At 41.8% G+C, this 20,156-nt stretch overlaps 1 protein-coding gene and 1 pseudogene across 1 annotated transcript in view; one reads left to right on the top strand and one right to left on the bottom strand.

Moving 5' to 3' along the window:
* LOC145417473 (lanC-like protein 3) overlaps nucleotides 1-19,641 on the bottom strand; it is a 51,602-nt gene extending 31,961 nt beyond the window's left edge. Inside the window, exons 1-3 of the mRNA XM_080286180.1 lie at nucleotides 19,466-19,641; nucleotides 9,871-10,114; nucleotides 776-936 (exon numbers count right to left, since the gene is read on the bottom strand). Of these exons, the coding sequence (XP_080142306.1) occupies nucleotides 776-936; nucleotides 9,871-10,114; nucleotides 19,466-19,606 (546 nt within the window). The 5' untranslated portion in view covers nucleotides 19,607-19,641. The remainder of the gene's footprint in view (nucleotides 1-775; nucleotides 937-9,870; nucleotides 10,115-19,465) is intronic.
* On the top strand, nucleotides 15,632-15,747 carry LOC145417653 (5S ribosomal RNA; annotated as a pseudogene).
* Nucleotides 19,642-20,156: the final 515 nt, after the last annotated feature.

The following is a 20,156-nucleotide window of genomic DNA, read 5'->3' on the forward strand; positions in this document are numbered from 1 at the left end:
TTTCCAGCAAGTGTTGGAAAGTAATCAGCTGGTTTGGGCACCTGTTTTAGCTTCCAGTCCACAGAATCCATCAGCTGTACCATGGCCTACCTCAGTAAGGGGATTCTTTATGGGAATGCACAGTGTCATTTAATTAACTGATTGAGTTATGTCAACTGACATTCCTGAAGGGTTTAATCATATTAAAGTACACAATAAAAACTCATCCAGTGGGAAAGCCCGGTCTCGTCCACGGCCTTCCTAAGGGACTCGGGGCTATTCGGTCAGACTGCCTAGGGAACAACTACTACTACTCATCCTATCAGTGAAAAAAGCTACAAAGACTGGAAAAAACACATAGGCCTATTTACTAGTTTGGGAGTACGGTGTTTTATGTACAATATTAAGATTTTTACTTTTGCCTTAATAGTGAGTGTTTTTCTTGGATTCTTAGTACTTTCACTGCAAGGTGGAGCAACAGATGAGTGCTTATATATCATTGTCCTTTTCACTATTGTCAAAAATGTCCATTAAAAAAAAAAATAATCAAGGGATGTGCCACCTGCTGGAGTAATAACGCATGTAACATGATTTGTTGCACACATATTTTGCAGTATACAATGCCCCTTGCCACCAAATTACCATGTACTGCATTACTATGATGTACTGTGTTCCTTATCACTCTAAAACCTTCCATCCCTTACTCAATACATTACATACTCCTAGACTATGACAGATAACTGTATGTATACAATTTACAGTAGATGCAAACATGTAATGGTAGAGAGTTACTTACTTCGCATCCAGTCTCTGCTCGCAGCCACAAGAGACCAGCAAGGTACCCAGCTCTCCCTACCAGAAACTCATCTCCCCCACATGAGAGCCAGTTCAATGGAGTTACAGTGGCTGCCAGCTGACCATACTGTTTCAGGTAACTCTTGCATTCGTCCATTTTTCCTTCAATGAGAAACAAAATTATTGCCAACTATATTATCATCATAGTTCCATGACCTTTTCCATATTTTTACATAAATGACAAGATCTACCTTATGACAGTTCCATGCAGCATAATTTCAAGAACTCCCTAACAAAATCCTTCGCCATACAGTGTCTCCTTTGACACATCATCCTGTACATTCACAGTACTGACTTACATTCTTGTTTCACTAACATTCAGCATTCATACATTCTGTACCCCTCTTTAAGAGATACCCTTCCCCTAATCTCTTCACACCTGAACCACTTCAGCCTATCCCTAAGCCAGACCTTACCGAGTCTTTCTAGAACTAGCTTACAGTATCTATCAACTCTGCATTTGGCAACATATTCTTAAATGGCACATTACATTCACACCTGCTGTATTTCCATTTCTCTGCATTCATACCTCTATCCATTCTCCCTTTTTAGTATCTGTGTTTCTCAATTGTACACCACACTTCTTGGGCTGCATTCACATTAAATTCTTGCTGGCATGGGAAGCTGCAGGAGGGTCACTGTAACTCATATAATTTCTTGCCCAAACCCACCCACATCCAGTGAGGAAACTTGTATGGGTTACAATGATGCAAAACTCCCATCCAAACCAGTCCACACCAACAGGAATTTGGTGTGGATAAAATATGGCTTTGCACAAGGTCTATAGCTTGTACAGTGGAAAGGTCCACTAGACACTTAAAAAAAATAAAACAAAATAAAATAATAATAATAATAATAATCCAAACCACTTTTCCCACCTAAGGAGAGGGTGTGGTAGGGTCCAGAGGGCAAGAAAATGCTTGATACAAGGAGAAACTAACTAAAAGTGTGCCCAAAATAATATATAACAATCTGAAACTCTTATTCACTTACCATTCAAGCCCCTGAAATCCTGACTTCACCTCACAGGCATACACATCCACACTTACATGTTTGATAACACCTATCAGTAGGTCAACCCAACATCTACCACTTCATCAAGAACGAAGTGAGGTGCCAAACCCATGTCAAATAATCTTCTGTACGAAATTCTTCCAACGAGCTTGGTCCACCATTAGTTTCCTATCCTCATCTCTCTCCATACCCTGCTTTCTCATACATTTGTTTACCATATCTATCCACTTTTTTCCTGGACTGCCACACCTCCTCCTGCCTTCAAACTGATATATGCTATTAAGCAATGAATTCACATCTATTCTATCTATATGTTCCAACCATCTAAGCACACTCTCTTCGACTCTGGTTTCCACAGACTTCCTTACTCCTTACTCCACATCCTTCACCTTATTCCTTATCCTAGCCACCTTCTGCATTCCACGAATCTTTCTCATCAATCCAATTTCCACTGCTCTTACTCGTGACTTTTCTCCACCCCACAAACACCTCTCATCAACTGAATTTCGCTGCTCTTACTCACGAATTTTCATTTTCATGCCACACCAGTCTCACACCCATATGTTAATGTAGGCATTAAAACTCCATGCAAGCCTCTTTCAACCACCACATTTTGACCTCTGTTTCTTACTAACGCCTTCATAGCACCAGACAATTTCCTTCCCTGTGCCACTCTAGATTCTACTTCCTCTGCATATTTACCTCTCTTGTCTATCACTGCACCTGAGTACTTAAACTCTTTCACCAATTCAAGTTTCTCTATTCACTGTTAAATAACATCGGGAGTCACCATCTCTCTCAACAACCATTGTTTTATTTTTATCTACATTTACTTTCAAGGCACAATGATCATAAACATCCACAAAGCTATTCACCAATTTACCAAACTCATTTTCGCTATTTGCCGACAACACTGTATCATCTGCATAGACCCCTCACCATTCATTAACAATGCTCTCTCTCTCCAAGACTTGACTGGGGACATTAAACAACCTCATCTCACTCCAGCACCAAACTTAAACCACACACTTCTATGCCCATCTGCCCTTATGCAAGTTTCAAAAACTCTTGATGGCATTCAACAGTTTACTAACCACATCTGCTCCTTTTGGTCATTTCCTTGTCTATTCTCTTCACCTTAGTCTCCCCATCTCCTTAAGCCTGGGGCATATATTTTGTTTTAGTTTTAGGAATGGTTTCACTACTTTTTCTTCCAAGTTAGGCTAGGTCTTATGGATGGACCTAATCAAGGATCGTGGCTGCCAGCAGGGGCAGGCATTGTCAGACGAGAACCTAAGTTCTCTTAGGCAGAGTTGTAAGCTGAACTAAAGTTTAGAGGATGAAGCACATAAAGGGTATAGTGGGCAGCAGGTTCACTGAAAGCTGTGATACGGAATAAGAAGTGAGCATACAACAACATAGTGATCCCCTCCCTAACATATAGAAGTGAAGCCTGAACTCTCTTGGAAAAACAGAAGTCAATAGCAAGGTGAATGGAAATAAGATGCAGTATTTGACAGCATGTGAAGTTCTGTGGAGATGAAGAAAACAAATTGTGAATGAAGGAGTATTGTGGTGTTGAAGTGGATGTGCTGCACAGCATAAGTACGGCTCCCTGAGATGGTTTGGACCATGGGGAGAAAATGGAAAATGTGAAATTGACTGGGAGAGTGTATGTGAGTGCATTGGAGGAGGAGAGAGGGATGGGGAGACTGATGATGAGGGATGGGGTGGAGAGGTACAGTATATGAGAGGGGAGTATGTTAGGCTGGAGAGAGGGCAGCCTGATGGCATAGGACACAATGACACAGAGGCCTTTTGTTTGTGGACACTTCTTCTATGACTTAGGCATATGGTTACAGATAGACAGATAAATACTTCTTTCCCTTTAAAATGCCATTCTCATACACTTCTAGAATCAAGCTCTTCTGTTGACTACCAAGGCAAAACAAGGGGTGCCATGCTAAAGGGGAAACACTCATTTACCATATCCATCGATCCATTTGTTCCACCACACCTCCTCTCACCTTCAAACTTACTCACAAATACCATTTTCACCACTCTATTCATATCCACTCACTCCATAACCATACTATTAAGTACAATACAAAGCACTTGCCTATAACATCACATGTTGATCCCCACTAGGCATAACAATACAGAACCAAAGCCTATGGAAAAAAAGGAATTTGGTCCCAGCTCCTCTGTAACCCCTTATAACTCCCAAGGCTGTCCTAACCTCCCCAAACTGGTCTTTAAAATTACCAAATAGTCATATGGAAGTCTAATAACACACTGATAATGACATCTCTAAACACATCCATCGTATCACACTTCAGCTACACTTAAATGAACTAAATTCTGATGTTATGGTCTTCTAGAGAAATGAAACCACTGAATGGACAGTGAGGCTGGATGAGGAGGAAATAGAAAATGTGAGATCATTAAGTACTTGGGTAGTGTGATGAGAAAGGATGGAAGCTTAGAGGGTGAAGTGCTTGAAAGGGTACAACAGGGAGGAAAGGTTGCTGGTTCTTTGAAAACAGTGATACAGAAAAGGGAAGTGATCATGAAAGTAAAAATAACATTGCTACATGACAGTACTGTGATACCACCTCTCTTGTACTGGTATGGAAGTGAAGCTTGGACCTTGTAGAAGGACACAAGTTAAGAATGAGAGCAGCAGAAATGAGTTATTTGAGAGGAGCATGTGGAGTTACGCGGAGAGACAGAATGACACATGATGAAGTGAAGGAGCATTGTGGTGTGGATATGGATGTGATACAAAATGTTAGGAGAAATACATTGAGGTGGTTTGGCCATGTGGAGAGGGTGGAGAGTGAGAGACTAAAGAGGAGAGTGAGAGACTAAAGAGGAGAGTGTATGCGAGTGAGGTGGAGGGGGGAAGAGGGAGGGGGAGGCTGAGAGTGAGATGGAGGGATGGAGTGGAGAGGTATGAGAGAGGAAAGTGTGAGCTGGGAGCAAGGCAGTGAAATGGCATTGGACAGGGCGACATGGAGGCTACTTGTTTGTGGCCACCTCTTACAGGGTTGAGGTCTATCTATCTATCTATTGCCAGACGCCTCAATCCCGTTTGGGGTGGCCACAAACAAATCGCCTCCAAGTCGCCCTGTCCCCCGCCATTTCACTGCCCTGCTCCCAACTCACACCCCCCTCTCTCATATACCTCTCCACCCCATCCCTCCATCTCATCCTCGGCCTCCCCCTCCCTCTTCCCCCCTCCACCTCACTCACATACACTCTCCTCGTCAGTCTTTCACCCTCCATCCTCTCCACATGACCAAACCACTTCAGTGTGTTCCTCATAACGCTTCCTATCACATCCACATCCACACCACAACGCTCCTTTATATCCTCATTCGTCAGCCTGTCTCTCTATGTGACTCCAAGGGCTCCTCTTAACCCTTTAACCGCGGGGCGTCACTTTCATGACGCTTGGGAGCCAGGGATCATACCGCGGGGTGTCACTTTTGTGATTCTGTGTTATTTTGAATTCACCCGGGCTATCAAGTGGTGGCTTGTATCATCTATCAGTACTGCCAATGTCCAACACTAGTCAGCACTCCTAATCTCATCTGTACTCCCATCCATTGTTGACAATTTAGCCATTTCTCCCCGTTCTTGACTCCCCTCCCTACCCACCCTCCATTACCCTAACCTCTCGCCTGCCCGGCCGTGCTACGCTAAGTAAATCTTCCCTGGAATTTTTCACTGAATTCATCCATTGAAATAACCCCTATGCCCTATTCTTATACCAAATAATATATACAAGAAAGAAATAAGGTAGGTGAGAGTGCTATACACCTAGAATTGGCTAATTATCACCTGACAACACCTCACGTGCACTCGTTCGCTAATTTTCGCTGTTTATTTCCCCTTGAAATATGCTGTATAATCTATTTTCGTAATAAAAATATATATAAGAAAGGAAGGGAGAAGCCTAAGTGATAATTACATTCACCTGGAACTACCTAATTATTGCAGGCCACCACACTGTATTCTACGCTAAGTAAATCTTCCCTGGATTTTCCACTGATTTCATCCATTGAAATAAGCCCTATGCCCTATTCTTATACCAAATAATATATACAAAAAAGAAATAAGGTAAGTGATAGTGCCATACACCTGGAACTGGCTAATTATCACCTGACAACACCTCACGTGCACTCGTTCGCTAATTTTCGCTGTTTTTTTTCCCTTGAAATATGCCGTATGATCTATTTTCGTAATAAATATACATATAAAGAGGGAAGGGAGAAGCCAAAGTGATATTTACATTCACCTGGAACTACCTAATTTATAATGTATTGTCTAGATTTCCCGCCAATCACTTCACTGCTATATATTAGCTGCTGTCAAGAGGCTGACGTTGGCAGTAATGCATTTCCCTAGGTAGGCCACCCCAGCCCACCCTTATCAGTTCACTGTCATCTTCCAATGTGAAGGTACGTCTGTTTGCTCCTGCTAACTTCAGCCACTTTTCACCTCCATGCAAAGGGCCCTGTGACCTTTACCCCCTACTAAACCTCGTGTGGAAAGAGGTAAAGGGCTGACAATTGATAAAAGAATGACTACGATCTTTCTGTTGAGTAAAACAGTGCAAGTGGAAATGTAAATAATGTGTAAATAATGTGTAAACAGCAAGTGAAAGTAATGAATGTAAATATACGTAAACACTGGAAAATAGTTTTATAAGTTACTTCATGTGACAGTGCATAACACAGTGTAAATACAATAGAAATGTAAATAACATAAATAAAATAGAGAACGTAAACAGAAATGTAAATGAGTAGTATTATAAGAATACGAGTATATACCCTAGGAGTAATGAAAGTGAAAGTTTCACTCTAGCATGTATGAATACTATAAGTTATGAGAGTGAAGGTGAAAGTGACATTCACTCTCAATGCTAGTATACAGGACGAGAAAGTGAATGCTACATATTTTACTGAAAGAAACTGAATCCCTACAGTGACAATAAACTACTATTACTGAAGGAAACTTATGGATAAAGACTGTAGATATATATAAGTGTTATATAGTAACAGAAATATAAACTGTGAGTGATTTTGTGAATAACAGACAACACTAGTGGCGAACGATCGGAAGTGGGATGGTCATACGCCCTCGTAATTTTCATTGCTTTCACAGTGTTTTTTTTGGGGAGTATGGATTCCAAACTATTTGAGAATCATAGATTAGTGTTTCTAGTGATAATATCAGGCTGTGGTAATCATATTACGAGATGTCGGGAAGTGTAAAGTGAAGACTTCGTTACCCAACTTCAGAGGTCTCCAAAAGTCCTACGGTACTCGACGAAGGCTTAACAAACACCCAACGAGAAAGCTGAAGGTATGTGCCATAAGTATATGTGAATTTAATATTCTAGGACTAATAACTGATTTTTGGCAAATATTTTTAGAGAGTCTGTCGGAGCGCGAATATGCACGCGGGAGCCGCAAGTCAAAGCAAAACAACCCCGCAGTGTAAGGGTTAAATAACTCATTTCCACTGCTCTCACTCTTGACTTGTGTCCTTCCAACAACGTCCAAGCTTCACTTCCATACAGAGTTGGTATCACAATACTGTCATGTAGTAACTTTTTCACTTCCATGCTCACTTCCCTGTTTCTTATCACTGCTTTCAAAGAACCAGCAATCTTTCTTCCCTGTTGTACCCTTTCAAGCACTTCACCCTCCAAACCTCCATCCTTACTCATCACACTACCCAAGTACTTAAACGTACTCACATTTTCCAATTCCTCACCATCCAACCTCGCTGCACATTCACTGACTTCACCTCTCTCAAAGACCATCACTTTACTCTTCCCTACATTCACCTTTAGATTCAGTTTCTTACACACTCTCCCAAACTCATCCACCAAGCCTTGCAGCTCCCTTTTGTCTTCACTCAACAACACTGTATCATCTGCAAACAACAGTACAGGGAGTTTCCAAACACTATCCTCTCTCACCAGGGCCACTCCAACATCCACTACCCTACCTTGTACCTCTTTTATTACCCCATCCATGTACAGACTGAACAACCATGGAGACATGACACATCCCTGTTTCAACCCAACTTTCAAAGAGAAAAATTCACTTAGTTCACCATCCACACGCACTGCAGCCTTCGCACCATCATACATACTCTTCACAGTATTCATCAACTTCCCATCTACTCCATATATTCTTAACACTTTCCACAATCCTTGTCTATCCACCCTGTCATATGCTTTCTCCAAATCCATGAAAGCCGCATACAACTTCTTTCCCTTCTCTAGAAACTTTTCGACTAAAGATCTAAGAATGAATATCTGATCTACACAACCTCTTCCCTTCCTAAAGCCTCCCTGTTCTTCTCCAACTAATTTCTCTGTTCTTTCTCTAACTCTGTCAATAAGTATCCTACCATACACTTTTCCTAATATACTAAGAAGACAAATGCCCCTATGATTACCACATACTTCTTTTTCCCCTTTTCCTTTGTACAAGGGAATAATTATACCTGAGTTCCAATCCTCCAGGACTCTACCTTCCTCCCAGGCCAATCTGCACATCTTCCACATCCATTCTACTACTATCTCTCCCCCATGCTTCAGCATTTCACCACACACTCCATCAATTCCTGGGGCTTTCCCCAATTTAACTTTCTTCATTGCTTCCACAACGTCTATCCTACTGATTTCTTCCTGTCTTCTCACCTCCCTCCTTCTCCCAGCCATTCCCCAGCCACTTATACTCGCATTACTTCCATCCTCTATGTTCAACAATTCCTTAAAGTGTTCTCTCCATCTGCTCACTTTTTCTCCCTTCTCCACTAGTAATCTACCATTTTTATCTTTTACTCCCTGGCTAACTTCACTTCCACCCTGTCTTACTCTTTTCACCTCCTTCCAGAACATTTTCTTACAGTCCCTCCACTTTACACTCAAATTCCTTCCAAATTCCTCATCCACTCTCTTCTTACTCTCTCTTACTAATCTTTTCACCTCTCTCTTTCTTTTTACATATAACTCTCTCTTCCGCCTCTCAACTTCTTCCACGCCCCTATTTCTCATCCATTCATTGTATGCTGTCTTCTTTTGTGCCACAGCCTGTCTCACCTCTTCAGTTCACCATGCTGTTCCTTGCACCCCCCTCCATCTTCTCTTCCTTCCACACAACACATCACATGCTGCACATATTTCTTCTGTAAATATCCTACACACACCTTCCACATCTCCCATCTGCTCCAATTCATATTTGCCCAATCGTTCCTCCACTTCTCTCTTATACTCTGCCTTTTTCTCATCCTCTTGTAACCATTTCACTCTCCTTGCAACTACTCCTTCCTCTCGTCTTTCCCTTCTTCTATTCCTGCATCTTACTTGAATCCTAATTCTGGCCACCACCAAGTAGTGGTCAGAAAGTCCACTCCCCCAACTTCTATAAGCTCTTGCATCCATTACACATCTTCGCATCCTTTCATCCACACACACATAATCAATCATTGCTTTCCTTTCATTCAGTTCACCACCCACCCTTCTCATCACTCGCCATGTATACCTGTGGATAATTTTATGCCTGAAGAGGGTATTGGCTATCACCAACCCCCTCCCAGCACAAACGTCCACTAATGCACTCCCATTCTCATCTATCTCAGCAGGCACACCCCACTCACCAACTATTCCATCCACCTTCACATTCCCAACTTTACCATTCATATCACCGATCAAAAACACGCTCTCATTCCTTCCAAACTTTTCCATGCACACTTCTACATTTGTCCAGAACTCTTCTCTCACTCTTCTGGCACGATCTTGTGTTGGCGCATACACACACACAATCGCCCACATTTTGAACTCACCCACAGGGTTGAGGTGTCTGGCAATAAATAGATAGAACTCTACATGGTAGATGGGCTTAGTGTCCATGAAGGAGGAATGATTTCTGGAGAATGACTCCAGATGAACTGATACAGTTTAAGATGACTTTTAGAGCTGGAGAGGTTTGAACTCACCCAGTTCTTTGCTAAGCACAGCTGCCACAGCATACACTCCCCCGTTGCCCAAAATAAATGCTGCCACGTCCACTTTCCTGCCACCTTGCCTGGTCTGTTCAGCAAACTCCAGTGCTGGCTTGAGGTAATCAGTGGCTTGCTGCAGTAGCCAGGATCGCTCACTTCCAAATTCAGGTCTCTTGGCCAAGTATACAAACATGTAGACAGCCCCAGGTAGACCCACATACAGTCCCCCATCACAATTCTGGGGGTGTAGTGTACAGTACCATTAACAAGTATATAACCCCTTCAGAATGATGAAGTCTTTGATTAAAATATTCTGGGTATGGCGAGCTTAGGAGAGAACTCTCATACAGTACTGATAAGGTAAGTAATTTCTCCAGTAACCCCTTCATTACAGTAACATACTGTACGTTATGACTACCAGTACCACTGCATGACTACTCTGCTTACAAGAGATTTTTCGTAGAGAAGGGCTCAACCCCTGCCAGGATAATTCTTTGTAAGCCGGTTTACCTCCCCTGAGTCACTGTTTTATAACCACTGTAAACTGTGTATACCACATAGGCTATATATGAAGCTTGAAGCTTGACCCATGCAGACCTTCACTGGGCCTTTCATGAGGTCTGAAGATTGGCAAGGGTTAACAATCAACAGGATAATACAAGTGTCTACTATATAATAAATTCCTACAGAAAAGGGTTTGCCATCCATGAGCCAAAGCAATTATAAATACTATACTCAAGTTAATTATACTATAATCTACTCTAAGTCAATGGTGCACCATACAACAAATGAACACTGAATATCCACCATATCTGAGAAATCAAGACAGCTGCCTGCAAAAGTTCCATTCTTCTTCCTTCCCCTGCACAGCTCAGAACATTATATTAGTTTTACAAGTTAAAAGTAATTAGCTACCATACCATACTTAACTAACCAAATGGATTATATGTAACTTTACCCAGACAATTGGGAGGTTACAGTATGGGTTAGCTACTGAAGGCCAGGAGGAGGAATTGAACTTTTAAATAGGACTACACCTTAAATAGAAAAAGTATTGGGATCCTGAGGTAGGATAAGATATGAAATGCTTCATCTCTGGTTCAGTCAGTAATGCTGGCATGCCTATTTAATTCACAATTTATCTATTGCCAGATGCTGTAATCCCATAAGGGGTGCCCACAAACAAATCACCTCCATGTCGCCCTGTCCCCCGCCATTTCACTACCTTGCTCCCAGCTCACACACCTCCTCTCTCATACACCTCTCCACTCCATCCCTCCATCTCATCCTTGGCCTCCCCCTCCCTCTCCCCCCTCTCCACCTCACTCACATAGCTACACTCTCTTCGTCAGTCTCTCACTTTCCATCCTCTCCACATGGCCAAACCACCTCAGTGTGTTTCTTCTAACACTTCCTACCACATCCACATCCACACCACAATGCTCCTTCACATCCTCATTTGTCAGTCTATCTCTCCATATGACTCCACATGCTCTTCTCAAATAACTCATTTCCACTGCTCACACTCCTGTCCCTCCAAGAAGGTCCAAGTTTCACTTCCATACATTAGAGATGGTATCACAATAGTGTCATGTAGTAACTTTTTCACTTCCATGCTCACTTCCCTGTTTCTTATCACTGCTTTCAAGGAAACAGCAACCTTTCTTCCTTCTTGTTCCCTTTCATGCACTTCACCCTCTAAACTTCCATCCTTACTCATCATCCCAAGGTGCTTCCCCTAAACAGTATTCCTGAGATTTAGTCATGGTTCGGGTTGGGTTGAATTGGTAGGCTAATACCATAAATGGCGTTGATGTTTAAAAAACCATAAAACTGGTTTCCTATGGAATAATAATGTGAATTAATTACTGTAACTGGAAATGAGTTATTTAAGAGGAGCATGTGGAGTCACATGGAGAGACAGACTGACAAATAAGGAAGGAGTGTTGTCATGTGGATGTGATAGGATGTTAGGAGAAACACATTGAAGTGGTTTGGCCATGTTGAGAGGATGAAGAGCGAGAGACTGATGAGGAGAGTGTACCGTATGTGAGTGAGGTGGAAGGGGGGGAGGGAGAGGGAGGCCAAGGATGAGATGGCGGGATGGAGTGGAGAAGTACCGGTACTGTATATGACAGAGGGTGATGTACGCTGGAAGCCATTCCATTGCCAGACGCCATGTATCCCAAACGGGGTGGTCAAGGGCTTAGAGTTAACTGTTTTACAGGGAGGGGCACTAATCCTCCACCAACCCCACTTGACACGTAGGCAGGGCAGTGAAATGGCGGGGGACAGGGCGACATGGAGGTGATATGTTCATGGCCACCCCTTACAGGATTAATGCATCTGGCAATAGACAGACAGACAGAATTCATTGCACAGTTCAACATCAAGTTTCTTCTGCAAATCAAGAATAAGCAAGATAATGAGGGTCTTTAATGTGGTGTTAAGGCTCTGTAAACGCTACCCACAACCTTGGTTTTTCAGTGAAAATAGACAGAAACAAATGAATTTCAAGCCACTTTAGGCATTAACCAACCCAAACACCACTTAACCTAACCTACAGTAGATCCATGTCATTCGAGTTTAACTGAGACCAGTTTCCAATCTTACCTATGTCAATGGCATTGTCCATCACGATTAATTTTTGATCTGAAAACTCATGAAAGACTCACTTCCAGCCCTCTGACTGGCTGAATCAGAACCACAATGCACCCGCAAAAACAAAAGCATACTGTACCAACTATGACCATAATGAAACAGAAACAAAAACATATCGCTGTTAACGGACGAAACGTATGCAAACCACCAGCACAGGCACACATTACAGACCCCACAGTATCTTGCTTATATTTTATTTGTGGAGGAAATGTCATGGAAGAAACTTGCCTTCTAACTGTGCAAATTTATTTCACATTATTATTTTGGTGTCTGATTTTGTAAACATTATCCAAATGGACAGGGCATATTGCACTTCAGTTCAGTTCAGTTGGTATGCGAGAGTATTGCTTTTGCAACAGCACCCCCTGATGTGTTGTTCTTATTCTTTCCTGACCAGTTCATTGAAGTAGCTATATGCCATTTTGACAGCGATTCTTTTTTCTATCTTCTATTTTTTTCTTATTGTTGCTATTGTCTTTACTGCTTTCTTTTTAACCATATTCCTTTTTTGTTTTCTAATTTGTTTCTTTAATAATTTTTTCTCTTTTTTCCACCTATTATATAGGACTTTCTTCTTCTCTTCCAGATTTTCTTTCTGAAATAAATATGGGCCATTTACTTCTATCTCCCCTTCATGATACAGTTGTCATAGTTCTGCTGCTTTCATCTGTTCATTAATAATTTTTGGACATCTTAACATAAAATGTTTTAAGTCTTCATATTCATGTCCACATAACTTGCAGGTTACTTCATCAGTATGTCTTTCCATGTCATTTAATGGTAAGGTCCCACTTCTAGCCTTATACCAAATGCACGCTGATGGTCTACAATCGTATATCTGTTCTTCTATTTTCTTTTTCCATCTCTCATATATTTCTAAACTCGACTTACTATTAACTTCTCTCCATTTTTCTTCATCCCAATTCCTCATTTTCTCTTTAATTTCTTTTTACTCCATTCTACGCGACTCCACCTGTTTTATTTTTTAAATCGTTCACATATGCTTTTGTAACCCTCATCCACTCATTACTATTTATCTCTATCTATTGCCAGATGCCTCAATCCCATTCGAGGTGGCCACAAACAAATCGCCTCCACGTCGCCCTGTCCCCCACCATTTCACTGCCCTGCTTCCAACTCACACCCCCCTCTCTCATATACCTCACCACCCAATCCCTCCATCTCATCCTTGGCCTCCCCCTCCCTCTCCCCCCCTCCACCTCACTCACATACACTCTCTTCGTCAGTCTTTCACCCTCCATCCTCTCCACATGGCCAAACCACCTCAGTGTATTCCTCCTAACGCTTCCTATCACATCCACATCAACACCACAACGCTCCTTTATATCCTCATTTGTCAGCCTGTCTCTCCATGTGACTCCACAGGCTCCTCTTAAATAACTCATTTCCACTGCTCTCACTCCTGACTTGTGTCCTTCCAACAACGTCCAAGCTTCACTTCCATACGTTAGAGTTGGTATCACAATACTGTCAAGTAGTAACTTTTTCACTTCCATGCTCACTTCCCTGTTTCTTATCACTTCTTTCAAGGAACCAGCAACCTTTCTTCCCTGCAGTACCCTTTCAAGCACTTCACCCTCCAAACCTCCATCCTTACTCATCACACTACCCAAGTACAGTACTTAAATGTACTCACATTTTCCAATTCCTCACCATCCAACCTCGCTGTACATTCACTGACTTCACCCCTCTCAAAGACCGTCACTTTACTCTTCCCTACATTCACCTTTAGATTCCATTTCTTACACACTCTCCCAAACTCATCCACCAAGCCTTGCAGCTCCCTTTCGTTTTCACTCAACAATACAATATCATGTGCAAACAACAGTACAGGGAGTTTCCAAACACTACCCTCTCTCATCAGGGCCACTCCAACATCCACTACCCTACCTTGTACCTCCTTTATTACCCCATCCATGTACAGATTGAACAACCATGGAGACATGACACATCCCTGTTTCAACCCAACCTTCAAAGAGAAAAATTCACTCAGTTCACCATCCACACGCACTGCAGCCTTAGCACCATCATACATACTCTTCACAGCATTCAACAACTTCCCATCTACTCCATATATTCTTAGTACTTTCCACAATCCTTGTCTATCCACCCTGTCATGTGCTTCCTTCAAATCCATGAAAGCCGCATATAACTTCTTTCCCTTCTCTAGAAACTTTTCGACTAAAGATCTAAGAATGAATACCTAATCTACACAACCTCTTCCCTTCCTAAAGCCTCCCTGTTCTTCTCCAACTAATTCCTCTGTTATTTCCCTAACTCTGTCAATAAGTATCCTACCATACACTTTTTCTATTATACTAAGAATTTGTAAGGAATTTGAGTGTAAAGTGGAGGGACTGTAAGAAAATGTTCTGGAAGGAGGTGAAAAGAGTAAGACAGGGTGGAAGTGAAGTTAGCAGGGGAGTGAAAGATAAAAATGGTAGATTACTAGTGGAGAAGGGAGAAAAAGTGAGCAGATGGAGAGAACACTTTAAGGAATTGTTGAACGTGGAGGATGGAAGTAATGCGAGTATAAGTGGCTGGGGAATGGCTGGGAGAAGGAGGGAGGTGAGAAGACAGGAAGAAATCAGTAGGATAGAAGTTGTGGAAGCAATGAAGAAAGTTAAATCAGGGAAAGCCCCAGGAATTGATGGAGTGTGTGGTGAAATGCTGAAGCATGGGGGAGAGATAGTAGTAGAATGGATGTGGAAGATGTGCAGATTGGCCTGGGAGGAAGGTAGAGTCCCTGAGGATTGGAAGTCAGGTATAATTTTTCCCTTGTACAAAGGAAAAGGGGAAAAAAAGTGTGTGGTAATCATAGAGGCATTTGTCTTCTTAGTATAATAGGAAAAGTGTATGGTAGGATACTTACTGACAGAGTTAGAGAAAGAACAGAGGAATTAGTTGGAGAAGAACAGGGAGGCTTTAGGAAGGGATGAGGTTGTGTAGATCAGATATTCATTCTCAGATCTTTAGTGGAAAAGTTTCTAGAGAAGGGAAAGAAGTTGTATGCGGCTCTCATGGATTTGGAGAAAGCATATGACAGGGTGGATAGACTAGGATTGTGGAAAGTGTTAAGAATACCACGTTGAGTACACCCCTTCCCTTCCGATCAGCTAAGTTAAGCAACGTTGGGTCTGGTTAGTACTTGGATGGGTGACCGCCTGGGAACACCAGATGCTGTTGGCATCCCTACGTGTCAAGTGGGGTTGGTGGAGGATTAGTGCCCCTCCCTGTAAAACAATTAACTCTAAGCCCTTGACCACCCCGTTTGGGATACATGGCGTCTGGCAATGGATGGATGGATGGATGGTTAAGAATATATGGAGCAGATGGGAAGTTGTTGAATGCTCTGAAGAGTATGTACGTTGGTGCGAAGGCTGCAGTGTGTGTGGATGGTGAACTAAGTGAATTTTTCTCTTTGAAAGTTGGGTTGAAACAGGGATGTGTCATGTCTCCATGGTTGTTCAATCTGTACATGGATGGGGTAATAAAAGAGGTACAAGGTAGGGTAGTGGATGTTGGAGTGGCCCTGGTGAGAGAGGATAGTGTTTGGAAACTCCCTGTACTGTTGTTTGCAGATGATACTGTGTTGTTGAGTGAAGACGAAGGGGAGCTGCAAGGCTTGCTGGATGAGTTTGAGAGAGTGTGTAAGAAACGGAATCTAAAGGTGAATGTAGGGAAGAGTAAAGTGATGGTCTTTGAGAGAGGTGAAGTCAGTGAATGTACAGCGAGGTTGGATGGTGAGGAATTGGAAAATGTGAGTACGTTTAAGTACTTGGGTAGTGTGATGAGTAAGGATGGAGGTTTGGAGGGTGAAGTGTTTGAAAGGGTACAGCAGGGAAGAAAGGTTGCTGGTTCTTTGAAAGCAGTGATAAGAAACAGGGAAGTGAGCATGGAAGTGAAAAAGTTACTACATGACAGTATTGTGATACCAACTCTAACGTATGGAAGTGAAGCTTGGACGTTGTTGGAAGGACACAAGTCAAGAGTGAGAGCAGTGGAAATGAGTTATTTAAGAGGAGCCTGTGGAGTCACATGGAGAGACAGGCTGACGAATAAGGATATAAAGGAGCGTTGTGGTGTTGATGTGGATGTGATAGGAAGCGTTATGAGGAACACACTGAGGTGGTTTGGCCATGTGGAGAGGATAGAGGGTGAAAGACTGACGAAGAGAGTGTATGTGAGTGAGGCGGAGGGGGAAAGAGGGAGGGGGAGGCCGAGGATGAGATGGAGGGATGGGGTGGAGAGGTATATGAGAGAGGGGGATGTGAGTTGGGAGCAGGGGAGTGAAATGGCGGGGGACAGGGCGACTTGGAGGCGATTTGTTTGTGGCCACCCCAAATGGGATTGAGGCGTCTGGCAATAGATAGATAGATCGATAGACTAAGAAGACAAATGCCCCTATGACTACCACATACTTCTTTTTCCCTTTTTCCTTTGTACAAGGGAATAATTATACCTGACTTCCAATCCTCCAGAACTCTACCTTCCTCCCAGGCCAATCTGCACATCTTCCACATCCATTCTACGTACTACTATCTCTCCCCCATGCTTCAACATTTCACCACACATTCCATCAATTCCTGAGGCTTTCCCCAATTTAACTTTCTTCATTGCTTCCACAACTTCTGTCCTACTGATTTCTTCCTGTCTTCTCACCTCCCTCCTTCTCCCAGCCATTCCCCAGCCACTTATACTCGCATCACTTCCATCCTCTATGTTCAACAATTCCTTAAAGTGTTCTCTCCATTTGCTCACTTTTTCTCCCTTCTCCACTAGTAATCAACCATTTTTATCTTTCACTCCACTACTAGCCTCACTTCCACCCCTGTCTTGCTCTCTTCACCTCTTTCCAGAACATTTTCTGACAGTCCCTCCACTTTACACTCAAATTCCTTCTAAATTCCTCATCCACTCTCTTCTTACTCTCTCTTACTAATCGTTTTACCTCTCTCTTTCTACATATAACTCTCTCTTATTACTAACATCCTCATTTATTTCTCTTAAAATCTCTTTTAGTAATTCATTTTCACCATTTAAATTTTTCATATACTGTAACCTCCCATTTATTATTCTAGTCTTCATTTATTAAGCTATTTCTCCTCTCAATGTACACACTGGAGCTCCTTTTGTTGCTCCCAATATCTGTCTATATACTCCATTTTCTATTCTTTGAAATGTTTGTACCTCTGCCTCTGTCATATTTATTATACTGCTTCCATACAGTATTGCCAGTATTGCTATATTTTCCAGCAGGTCTTACCAATTATCATTTCCCTGATTTGGCCTGTAAAGACTGTCAGGGAAGATAGTCCCTTATCCTAAAAATAACAGACTTCCAACAAACACCAACATCAGATTTGACTTAATCACAAACTTCCAGCAAACACAAATATCAGAATTGACTTAAATCACCCTAAAATCCTGCTGGGGAGAAAAAAAAAAAACATCATGGCCAAACTTATTATGGTCAACTTGTAAAAATTTACCAAATTCCCCACAACGGTAAGCCTAACTTTCAATACCGTATTTGTTTCGTTTACAGAAGCTCTAACATGCTTACATGCGTCGGCCTTGGTCAAATAATGGCAGCTCTTCATGCTGCTCGATCTCTGGCAGCCTCCCTATTCTGTAACTAATCCCTGAGGTCACATTCTATCATCTCATCCCAGGTCTTTTTTGGTCTGCCGCTCACAACCCTATCCCCAGCGTTCATACTTCTCACTTTCTGCACCCAACTATCATTCCTCATCCTCTCCACACATCCAAACCATCCCAATCTGCCTCCCCTCATCACAACACCAATACACTCCAGTCCCATCCGTCCTCTTAATTTGAAGCCAAGCCAATTTTAATGACAACTTCGATATTCCTCTTCAAAATCCTGGCTAAAGATCAGCTTGAAGGCTCACAACCAAAACCTGAATCAGGGCTTGAATGGTTGTAAAGAAAATGTGAAAATATTACGCAAAGCACTTCCCAAACTCTGCTGTATATACACAAGGTTCAATCAATCAATCAATCATTTCCTGTGGCACCCCACAGGATGCATAGGGCCTTGATGAACTCTCTCCACCAATATTTGTCTCTTGCCATCTCCTTCAGGTCCCACCAACACTCCTCTCCTGCTTCTTTTTTCATTGTCCTCAACCATGTTTCCCTCGGCCTACCTCTACCTCTTCTTCCTCTAGCAGTCCACTCTGGCACATCCTGTATTAAACTACCTTCTTTTCTGTATATATGCCCCAGCCACTTCCAGCGAGACAGTCTCACATATTCATTAACTGGTTCCACTCTCGTAATATCCCTTACTCTTGCATTTGTAACTCTGTCTTGCCACTTTACCCCAAGAATCCTTCTCAGTATTTTATTCTCAAATCCTAATACTTTCTGATCTGTTGCAATTGTACTGTACCATGACTCATGCCCGTAAATTAAAATTGGTCTAACCACGGACTTGTAAATTTTCACTTTAGTATGTACCGAATGCATATGATTATTCCAAACAGATTTCAACATTCCAACAGCTCGCTAAGCCTGTCTAATCCTCTCCTCAATTTCATTGTTTAATGATCCATTAGATGATACAATCGTTCCCAGATATTTAAAGTTTTCTACACTCTTCACCACATTATTCCCAATTACACAATCGATTTGGTTCTCCACGTTCATATTAATAATTTCAGTCTTTCCACAATTTATTACCAATCCAACACAAGGTTACATGCATATTAAATGGCTTGTGAAAGAAGTTGGATGATATGTATGGTGAAAAATTTACCCTACACTGAAGGCATACATGATTTGACTAAGATGGTTCTGGTGAGGTATTAAACCCAAATACTGGGTGAATAAATAGCGAGAGACACTTGGATACACATATAATGATATAATAATGGCTTACGTGATGATTCTTCTGCCATTTATGGCAGATGGTCTGGGCTACCTCCAGTACTTTGGCCTTTAATTCACCTTTATTCGGGCTGACATTTCCACCCGGATAGTCTGCCAAGTTATTTACAAAATAACGTTTCGGATGAGCCATGATGGACCCCAGTTGGCCTGTTAATTACCAAACACGGTAATCACTAAACAATGGGAAGCCGAAGCCCCGCAAACTTCAGAAACACCGAAAACACGGTGAAATTACCTTTTTTTTATTATGATTTTTATAATTTAATGTTCTTAATGTCTTGTGACCTATTTTTTATTTTTCGAAGAGTCTTTAATTAAACAACATAAACAATAAACACTGTACTAATTTAAAATTGCTAATGTGCCAAGCTACAGTACGTCAGCCGATTAACCAGTATGACTTTACTCAGGTTTTGACAGTATATAAGTTTCTCTACAACAGAGTTGTATTAAGGAAATTTTCCGACACCCTTGCATGAAAACATTATCATTTTGTATAAACAATGCTATAGAGAAAGTATTGGGCTTACGTTCTGTCTCCAACGGAACGCTACCCAAGCGTTCATGTTTGATAATATTTTCTATACAATGCTTAAGATGAGACTGTGCAGTACATATTTTATAATCTGCTGATTGAAAAATTATATATAACTTACTTATTAGATATTCTTTTGGTATTA

This window comes from Coenobita brevimanus, chromosome 110, assembly GCF_032717465.1.
Source record: "Coenobita brevimanus isolate Jiangsu-jjx chromosome 110, ASM3271746v2, whole genome shotgun sequence".
Lineage (NCBI taxonomy): Eukaryota > Metazoa > Arthropoda > Malacostraca > Decapoda > Coenobitidae > Coenobita > Coenobita brevimanus.